Source organism: Coffea arabica, chromosome 5c (genome assembly GCF_036785885.1).
Source record: "Coffea arabica cultivar ET-39 chromosome 5c, Coffea Arabica ET-39 HiFi, whole genome shotgun sequence".
NCBI lineage: Eukaryota > Viridiplantae > Streptophyta > Magnoliopsida > Gentianales > Rubiaceae > Coffea > Coffea arabica.
In genome coordinates, this window is record NC_092319.1 from 2,407,440 (window position 1) to 2,417,402 (window position 9,963).

The 9,963-nt window shown below is 35.4% G+C and overlaps 1 protein-coding gene, 1 long non-coding RNA gene and 1 other non-coding gene across 5 annotated transcripts; 1 reads left to right on the forward strand and 2 right to left on the reverse strand.

The window, feature by feature from the left end:
• Positions 1-444: 444 nt before the first annotated feature.
• LOC140007615 (uncharacterized) lies at positions 445-6,363 on the reverse strand. 3 transcript variants are annotated; one of them, XR_011814916.1, is made up of 4 exons: positions 3,733-6,363; positions 1,340-2,126; positions 1,135-1,226; positions 445-926 (listed from the first exon to the last, which is right to left on the reverse strand). It is a non-coding gene; the product is annotated as an uncharacterized lncRNA (long non-coding RNA). The 3 variants fall into 3 exon arrangements; XR_011814915.1 differs by lacking the exon at positions 445-926 and having other exon boundaries at positions 954-1,226; positions 5,675-6,363; XR_011814914.1 differs by lacking the exon at positions 445-926 and having other exon boundaries at positions 954-1,226.
• Positions 6,364-6,744: 381 nt separating this feature from the next.
• On the reverse strand, positions 6,745-8,590 carry LOC140007691 (uncharacterized). The gene is made up of 4 exons (XM_072050730.1): positions 8,585-8,590; positions 8,082-8,319; positions 7,244-8,026; positions 6,745-6,968 (listed from the first exon to the last, which is right to left on the reverse strand). The coding sequence occupies exons 1-4, from the start codon at positions 8,588-8,590 to the stop codon at positions 6,745-6,747; spliced, it is 1,251 nt and encodes a 416-aa protein (XP_071906831.1).
• LOC113691202 (small nucleolar RNA R71) lies at positions 8,249-8,355 on the forward strand. The gene has a single exon (XR_003448614.1). It is a non-coding gene; the product is annotated as a small nucleolar RNA R71 (small nucleolar RNA).
• Positions 8,591-9,963: the final 1,373 nt, after the last annotated feature.

A 9,963-nucleotide genomic window follows, 5' to 3' on the forward strand; every position in this document is an offset into this window, starting at 1 on the left:
TTAGGAAATAGTTCCATAAAATCAATATCCCAAACATCAAATAGCTCAACTTCCAAATATGTAGTTAGAGGCATTTCATTTTTTCTTGAGATATTACCGTTCTTTGGCATTGATCACAACTTTTAACCCAATTTCTAGTATCTTGGAACATAGTAGGCCAATAAAATCCTGATTGTTATACCTTTGCTACGGTTTTAGTTGTACTAAAATGACCTTCCGTTTTAAGGGTATGACAATGCATTAAAATATTGTGTACCTTTTCTTCCGGAATACATCTTCTAATTATCCCATCTGCACAATATTTGTAAAAGAACCGTTTCTCCCAAAAATAATGTTTAGTATCATTTAAGAATTTTTTTCTTTGGTGGGAATTCAAATCACTTGGTATCACTCCATTAACTATAAAATTAACTAAATCAGCATACCATGGTGACTTTTGAATTGCCATTAAAAACTCATCTGAAAATTCTTCTTTAATGGATGAATTGTCTTCTTGAGGCATGTTCTCCAGTCTAGAAAGATGATTAGCAACTAAGTTCTAGGATCCTTTTTTATCTTTGATCTCCAAATCAAATTCCTGCGATAATAAAATTCATCGAATTAGTCGATATTTTGCATCTTTCTTATTTAAGAGATATTTGAGTACTGTATGATCGGTATAAATGATAACTTTAGATTCTACTAAATACGATCTAAATTTATCCAATGCAAATATCACTGCTAGCAACTCCTTCTCTGTTGTTGCATAGTTGACTTGGGGTTCATTTAGCATTTTACTTGCATAATAAATGACATGAAGTCGCTTATCATGTTTTTGCCCAAGAACAGCTCCAACTGCAAAATCACTTCCATAACATATCAATTCGAATGGCAAGTTCCAATCCGGTGATGCTATTATGGGTGCGGAGACAACTTCCTTTTTCAATCTATTAAAAGCAAATAAGCACTCATCATTAAAGTGAAAAGGAACATCTTTTGCCAGTAATTCACATAAAGGTTTAGCAATTTTGGAGAAATCTTTAATAAACCGCCGATAAAATCCCACGTGTCCAAGAAAACTCCGAATGCCTTTCACATTGGTAGGTGGAGGCATTTTCTCAATAACCTCTATCTTGGCTTGATCTATCTCAATACCTTGTGAAGAAATTTTGTGGCCTGGAACAATACCCTCACAAACTATGAAGTGACATTTTTCCAAATTGAGTACAAGGTTTGTTTCTTCATATCTGTGCAAAATTAAATATAAATTGTTAAGACAATGATCATAAGTAGATCCAAATATAGAAAAGTCATCCATGAAGATTTTCATGATTTTCTCATTAAAATCAGAGAAAATTACCATCATGCAACATTGGAAGGTGGCCGCTGCAATGCACAGTCCAAAAGGCATTCTTCGAAATGCAAAAGTGCCATAAGGACAAGTGAATGTAGTTTTCTCTTGATCTTCTGGTGCAATGACTACTTAATTGTATCCTGAAAAATTATCTAAGAAACAATAAAATTCATATCTGGCCAATCTTTCAACCATTTGATCAAGAAAAGGAAGAGGGAAATGATCCTTTCTAGTAGCTGCATTCAATTTTTTATAATCAATACAAACTCGCCATCTAACCACAACTCTAGAGGGAACCATTTCATCATTTTTACCACGTACTATGGTTATCCCCCCCTTTCTTTGGTACTACATGAATAGGAGAAATCCAAACACTATCAGAGATTGGAAAAATTATACCTGCATCTAGCCATTTAAGGATTTCTACCCTTACCGCTTCTTTCATGTTTGGATTTAACCTTCTTTGAGTTTCAACCACCGGCTTAGAATTTTCTTCTAACAAAATTCGGTGCATACAAATAATTGGACTAATTCCCTTGATATCAGAAATTGTCCATCCTATAGCCTTTAAATGCTTCCTCAAGACACATAAGAGCTTGCCTAGTTGTTCCTCATCTAGTGCAGTATTGACAATCACCGGCAATGTCTCTTTTTCTCCAAGAAATGCATATTTGAGGTGTTTAGGAAGTGGCTTAAGCTCAAGCCGTGGAGCTTACTCACACGATGGTGGAGGTAGTCCTTTGCTCAGTCCTAACTCCTCATACGCATTGCTCCTTTTGTAAGGAACCTGTGCCTGCAAAAATTCAGTTATTTTTTCAACTTGTTGTCGCGCCCCATGTTTGAAAAATAAAAAATAAAAATCAATGGTTTAAAAAGTGAATTTTAATTCAATTTTTTATTTAAAAAGAAAATGAAGAACATGGGTCTAAATGGGACTTGAAAATGTGACGATTTGATCCAAAATAATAGTTTAAAAAGGGTTTTTGAATAAAAAATCGGAGTCGCCACTTGGTATTGAGTTGAGGTGTACCAAGTTACCCAAAAATGAATTTTTAAAGAAAAAGTAGAAAAACCCTTTTTAAACGACTCCAAGTCTACGAAAATCAGAGAAAAAGATTCAGGAGCTATATTTGAAGAAAGGGAAGGCAAGGATAAGAATCCAAGGCACCATTTCAACCTAACCAAGGTTAGTTGCGCAATTTAGTCAAAGATTTTCTTATTTTAACCTAAAGATTTATCACATTTGGATGTACTATATGAATGCAAACCCTAGACCTAAGAGGGTATCGGGGGGTCGAAATTTCTCTTCAAAAGTCAATTGGAGCCAATCACATTAATTGTGATGCCCAATGTGGACTCTTTGGAGAGTTCACGAATAATGCAAAAATATGAGACTCTAAGAGAAGAAAAGGAAAATAAAAATAATTATACAAATATACGTGACCTAAAGGAATGCATCATGTCGGGTGCGGGGGGCTAATGTTCGTGACTCAATTTTTCCTTTAATAGATGGAATATGAGGGTGCTAAAGCTAAAAAGTCAAACTCGTCCATATCCCATATTTAAGAAGTTTTGCTCTAATCTAATCAAGCAAATGTACTAACCTATTTCTAATATTTCCTATATGAAATGCAAATTTAATGTCATGTCTCACGCATAGGATTATATAAAATAGGGGATATATAAATATAGGAGGGAATATGGGATAGGGGATATATATACAGAGGAAATGAGGGGAAAGGGTTATATGTATAAGGGGAACATGCGAACATGATAAAAGACCCTAGAAAGTAAAATATGCATGAGATGAAATGATTTTACCACACGATCATGATCTAACGCTCGTAGGTCTCCTAAGGGTCTAGCGTTGGACTAGCCCATGTCTACAAATTCTCACTAGCGTTGGACTAGTGTGGATTCGGGAAAGGGGGCCACAACTAGCGTTGGACTAGTGTGGTGACGACATGCATTTGTTACAATCAAATAAATCATGTAGGACTTAATAAAAGCATGTAAACACATAATATCACATAAACACATAACACATAATCATAATATCTAGATGCAAGGTCCTAAGAAAGCGGTAACACATAGCTCATAAGCATGCAAAAATACACAAGATAAAGCAAATAAAACCCTAACTATTACATTTGGGGAGGCCTACTACAATCTAAAAGGGGAACGTGAAATAAAATGAAGTAAAGTAAACCTAACTATTGCAACTTGGCATTTGAATGCCTTTTAAATAATCAAAATGGAACTAAAATACATACTCAAAATCTAAACAAATAAAGCAAATAAATAAATGAAATAAAACATTCAAAAAATATACAATTAAGCACATAAAGCCACACAGATACATAGAGTCAAATGAAATGAAAATAAGGGATAGAGTATACCTCTCTTGAGTTGGTGCCTTAATGAAATAAAATTACTTATTTACCCTCCAAAAACAAAGAAAAGGTCAAGGCATCACTTTAATTAACGAATAATCACATGGAATGGAGATGAACACGAAATTGAATCACTTAAAACATTCAAATAAGCTAAATGACTCATATTTACCAAATTGAAACAAACAAGGACCCATGTAAAAGAATTAAAGAAGTTTGAGGGATCAATTTATTATTATTACAAATATTAAGGGTCCCACAAGCAAATAAATTAATATTAAGGACTTGAAGCGACACCTATAAAAAATCAATCATGAAATCCACAAAAATAAATGAAAATCAATTTGCTACACTCAAACCACAAAATACCCAAAGTTTCACTAAGAATCCAAATCAAACTAAAATCTAGAAAAAGTTCTTAAAACCTTCAAATTCATCCTAAAATTCATGAAGAATCTGTCCACAAATCACATGAAAGCATACCAAGGAAAAATAACATGTTAAAGGGACAAAATTGAATAATCCTTTCAATCTTATGGGCCATAGTAGCATTAGTTAGAAACAACAGGGAGCAAAGTGCAATTCTTGGAAGATTTTCATGCAAAATGCATGCAAATGCTACGACATAAGCTTCTGCAATTCGAATCTGCGGCAGTTTCATCTTCGAACACAAATTTCAGAATCTAACACAAACTTTGATCAAACTTTCTCAACCCAACGTCCAAGCTTTAAATTAAGCAACACAACACATAACTTTGGCATCTAAACAAGCAAAAACTTAGAAAGAAATCATGTAAATTCTTGAAAACTTTCATGCAAAGATGGTTCGGCAATCTGATTGTTCATTTTCCAGCAAGTATTCGAACATGATTCAAGTGTTTTTTAGACCCAAACATGCAAACTCAACACCACTCCTCCAATTTCCCCTTTCCAAAACAAGATTAACTAGCACATTAGGTGACAAAACTCACTTGATGAGCTGTTGCGGAGAAGAAAACAGCAAAGACATAAGAATGAATGCAGCAGCTTTTTCTACTTCGGCCTAGATATGTTTGTGCGTGAGAACTCAAACAAACTCTACTAATTTGACAACCCAAACCGAAATGCAAGGACTTCAACCCATTGTCATTAACATCACCCAAATACAATCATCTATCCTTAAAAGAACTAATCACAGCAGCTAGACGAAAAATGCAGCAAAGTTTACGAAGCATTTTCTTCCTCGTAACTGGTTTCAGGTTTCTGCAATTTTCGGCCATTACAGGAACTTGATTTCCAGCAAACATTGGAGCCTAATCTTGGACCAACAACACACAAAATCAACACCAACAATTCAACTTCCTCTTTCCATCACAAGACCACATAGCAAGTTAGATGACAAACCCATTTGGTGGGCTGTTGCAGGAAGAAAACAGCAAAACACAAGGACGAATGCAGCTTATCAAGAACCCAGGAAATTTGCAGCCCAACATTCATTATATTCACCACGAACACACGCTTAGACAAGCAACAAAGGAAATTTGAGGATAGAGAGGGGCCAAAACATGCATTTTCAAAACATTTCACGGAGCCCAGGCTAGGAGTTCATCTTATTTACTTGTTTTCTCAAACATAATAGGCCAGCCGAACAGTCTGTAAGAATAGCCATTTTCTATACCATAAAACAAAAAGAATATGAGTATTGTTTGCAAGAAAACAAAGTAAACATCACTCATTCTCACGGCAAAACACCAAACGAAAGTTTCACAGATTTCTCCACTCCAATGAAGTCACGGTTAGCCTTAAAATTATCAGAAAACCCAGAAATTTCCACCCAATCAACAAATAAAGCAGTAATTTTTTAGAAAAAACGTAGGAATTCCACCAAGAAACTGAGATAAAAACACAACAGACAGCCTCAAGCATCCATACTTAAAAACTGAAATTTGAAGGCAGAAAAATAGCTTACAAAGCTCTGCAGATGATGATGGTGAATTCGTGAGCCTGAGAAAAGCTGCAATTCCTTGCTGATTCCTTTGATTCTTGGTTTTCCTTTGCTTTGTTTTCTCCCCGAAGACCCTTCTCCTCTGTTTTTCCTTGACTCCAGTGGTTTTCTTTTCCTTGTCGAAGCCTTTTCCTCTTTTCTGGTTTGCTTTCTTTTCCTACGTTTCACTCTTGCGCTTTCCTGTTCTCTCCTCTAGCCCTTTCTCTCTCGATTATTACCCAGTTTTTCTTGCCCGAACCCTTCTAGCCTCTCTTTCATTTTTCTTTTTTTTTTTTCTGATTTCCTCCCTTTTCACAGCCCCGAAGCTCTCTCTCACTCTCTATCCATTGCCCTTTTCTTTTCTGATCAGTTTCTTTCTGTTTTCTTTCCTTTCAGCCATGGTTTTTCTTTTCTCAAAACCTAGCCGCCACCTCTACTATGCTCTCTACCTCTTTCAGCCGTCACCCCCTTGCCTTTTCTTCTCAGCCGTCACTCCATATCCCTCAACCCTTGCTTTCCGCCCGTAGCTCCTAGCCTCTCTTGGTTCCCCACTCAGTCCCTTTTTTTCTTCCAACCTTCTCTCCGTTCTTCCCTATCTCCACCCTTTATCTCTCACGCTACCTCCTGCTGGGTTCTTTTCCCTTTTTCCAACCCTCCAGCCGCCAACCCCTTTTTTTTTTCTTTTTTTTTTTTCTTGCCAAAATTTCTCTAGCCCACCAAGTGTCTAGACACCTAACCCTTAGGTGCGTTGTTGTCCAAGACACAAAGGGACACTTGTCTCCGTTGCAAGCTTACACCTATTCACACATTTTTTCTTATTATTTTTTATTTTTCTTTCAAAAATCAATTTAAGTAAAGAAACAAAATTATATATTTTTCAAATTGAATCCAAAATGATTAAAACAACTTTTTGTGGAAATTTTCTTTTTCTGAAATTTAAATACTAAAAAAATGTCTCAAAATAAAAACTAAGAGACTAAAAATGAATAATAATTAACATTTAATCAATGAAAATAAAAATAATAGTAAATAAAACTAAATTAAAAATTTGGTGTCTACACTTGTTTCTGTTGTAAGCCTACACCATTAAAACAAAGTTCAAGAGAATCATCATCAAGATTAACTTGGCTCATCTCTAATGTCAATTCATCACATATGTTAACATAATAAACATGGTCAGTAAAATAGGAATACTTCTCCACTTTACTCAAATCAAACTCCACTTTCTCTTCACCAATTTGGAACTTGAACTTATCACATTTAACATCTATTATTGTACCTGCAGTGGTCAGACATGGTCTACCAAGTATAATAGGTATATTGACACCTTCCTCCATATTTAAAACAACAAAATCAACAGGAATAATGAATTTCTACATTTTAATAAGCACATTCTCCAATATGCCCATTGGACGTCTAATAGACCTGTCAGCCAATTGCAAGGAAATGTTAGTACGTTTTAACTATTTCAATCCCAATTACCTAGCCACAGTTAAAGGGATCAAGAAACACTCGCACCAAAGTCGCATAGTGCTTTAGAGAATTTTACATTACCAATAGTGTAAGGAACTGTGAAACTCCCCAGATCTTTCAACTTTGGTGACAATTTATTTTGTATGATGGCATTACATTCTTCCATTAATGCAATTGTCACACTATCTACTAACTTCCTTTTCTTAGTCATTATCTCATTGAGAAACTTTGCGTATGAAGGAATCTGCAAAATAGCATCAACAAAAGGAATGTTAATATGTAATTGTTTGAAAATGTTGACAAACTTCTCAATTTCTTTGTCATTTCTCGAAGGCTTCAATTTTTGTGAAAATGGCACCGGTGGAGGAATTGGTGTTGTCTCATCAATTTGTGGCTCACACTCTTCCACTTTTTCTTTCCCTTTAATTTTCTTGTTATCCTCTCCTAACTCACTCAACTGCTTGTTTTCTCTTCTTTCATATTCTCTCTCACTTTCAATTACAGGTGGCTCACCCACTTCCTTACCACTTTGAAGGGTTATGGCCTTCATATGCTCCCTTGGGTTCACCTCAGTTTTACTAGGTAAATCTCCTTGGTTGCGATTATTAACTGCATTAGTTATTTGCCTTAATTGGACCTCAACATTCCTGTACATATTGGTGAGTTGGTCCATCCTTCCCTCAATTCTTTCAAACCGTTGAGTAGTGGCGCTGGCTAACTTTTCAATCTTATCATTTGATACATTTGCCAGCTTCTCAATTGCTAATTCCCAAGCTACTTTAGACTCCGGAAATGGTTGCTTTGGTTGAAAATCCGGTGGATTAACTGGTCTTTGTTGGTTCCCTTGATTCTTCCATCTTTGCACTTAACATATTCAAGATATCTACTTCAAGCATACCGGCGGTTCTCCTTGTATTACCTCGTTCGTTAGCCCATTGGTAGTTATTAGGAGCCATTTTTTCAATCAATTGTTGAGTTTCCTCAGCTGACTTTCTCATCAATGCTCCTCCCACTGCCGCATCGACATGCATCATTGTTGGATAAGTGAGACCATTATAAAATGTTTGCACTATCAGCCAATCTGGTAAACCATGATGAGGACATCTTCGTTGTAATTCCCGATAGCACTCCCAAGTTTCGTACAATGTCTCTCCTTCCTGTTGAGAGAAATTAGTTATATCTATTCTAAGTTTAGCAGTTTTTCCAGGTGGAAATAATTTATTAAAAAAACTTTAGCTAATTCAGCTCAAGTAGCAAAAGTGTTTGAAGGATGAGATTGTAACCAAATCTTTGCCTTGTCCCTTAGCGAAAATGGAAACAATTGAAGTTTAATTGCATCATCACTAACATCATTAAACTTAATTGTATCACATATTTCAAGAAATGTTGACAAATGAGAATTTGGATTTTCGGTAGCATTACCTCCATATTGAGATTATTATACCATTTGAATCAATGATGGTTTAATCTCAAAATTATTAGCATTTACCGTTGGCCTTGCGATGCTAGTTTGAGATCCTTGTGTCCCCGGTAAGGCAAAATCTCGTAGAGCTCGCACAATTGGTTCATTTTCAGCTATTTCTTTTTCAAATGGTAGCTTTATCAAAATTTCCTCTATCGGCTGCCAAACCTCTTGTTCCTCTTGATGCGATATATGCCTCCTTTGTCTCCATAGTGTCCTCTCAATTTCTGGATCGAAAGGTGCAACTTCTAGAGAGAAACTTGTTACAAGAGGAAAAACTCCCTACCTATGGTCCCCTAGCTTCCCCTTGTGTTTCCGCATAAAAGGTGGTAGAAAGGCACTTTTTTCTCTTTCATGATTCCAACAACTCAGATTTTGTAAAGAAAGTCAAAAGATATGTTGTTTTGACTTGTCAAAAACTCATTTTGTCTTCCCTTTTGTTGCAGAAGCATGTGCCACCGAATTCTTTCACCCAAGATAGCTGGAAAGTTGTGTGAAAAGTGAGAAAAAACGGCTATGCCACTTGCAGAAGAGAGAGGCAGATCTGAGCCTGGGATCCGAGGGGTGAAAAAGGATCCGAACTCGGATTGTCTAACCTCGGATCCATTGCTCCAGAAGTACAGACGAGGGCTCGGATCTTGTTTTGTTCACACGGATCCGGGCTCGGATCCGCACTGGTTATTTTCCAGTTTTTTACTCCTTTTCTTTTTCTTCATTTTTGCTCTTAGTATCCTTGTACTTTATCCTTCAGATGATCCTTACATTTTTTTTCATCTCGTGCATGAATTCCTAATATCAATCCTTCACAATTTCACAGAATTAATATATTAATCCACTCATTTATCAAGTTTTGAATGCTTAAACAATATTTAAGCAATTATCACCAAAAGAGTTTAAATATGGCTTTAATCTTCTCTAAACCTATCAAAAATTCATGCCAAACTTGTACAAAATGCACGTTAAATATTCACTTATCAGTCATATATTATATTTGGCAAACGTGTTCAACATATGCGAATATATTCGATCATTGGAATCTCATGTCAAGAACAGACTAGATTCAACAACCATTAGAGCAAATTGACATTTTAATAGTTCCTTAACAACCATAAAAAAAATGTATTCAACAACCATATCCATTCCATTTCTTGTGCAAGAAATGAAAAATCAAAAAAAGGAAACTTGTTCTGTACTACCATTGTTTAAAGTGTTTAAATATATAAAATTGAAAGAATATAGGACTATCATTTTCTTTTACTTATATATATATATATATATATATATATAAATAGATAGATATCAGGACACTGGGGAATCAGATTATATATAATTACTAAAG

What these genes read in the sequence shown, in the direction of transcription:
- LOC140007691 (XM_072050730.1), bottom strand. An exon ending in CCAATGGGCTAACGAACGAG is followed by an intron (nt 8,027 to 8,081) that starts GTAATACAAGGA and finishes GAATATGTTAAG; the next exon opens with TGCAAAGATGGAAGAATCAA. An exon ending in CACAGTTCCTTACACTATTG is followed by an intron (nt 6,969 to 7,243) that starts GTAATGTAAAAT and finishes TGACCACTGCAG; the next exon opens with GTACAATAATAGATGTTAAA.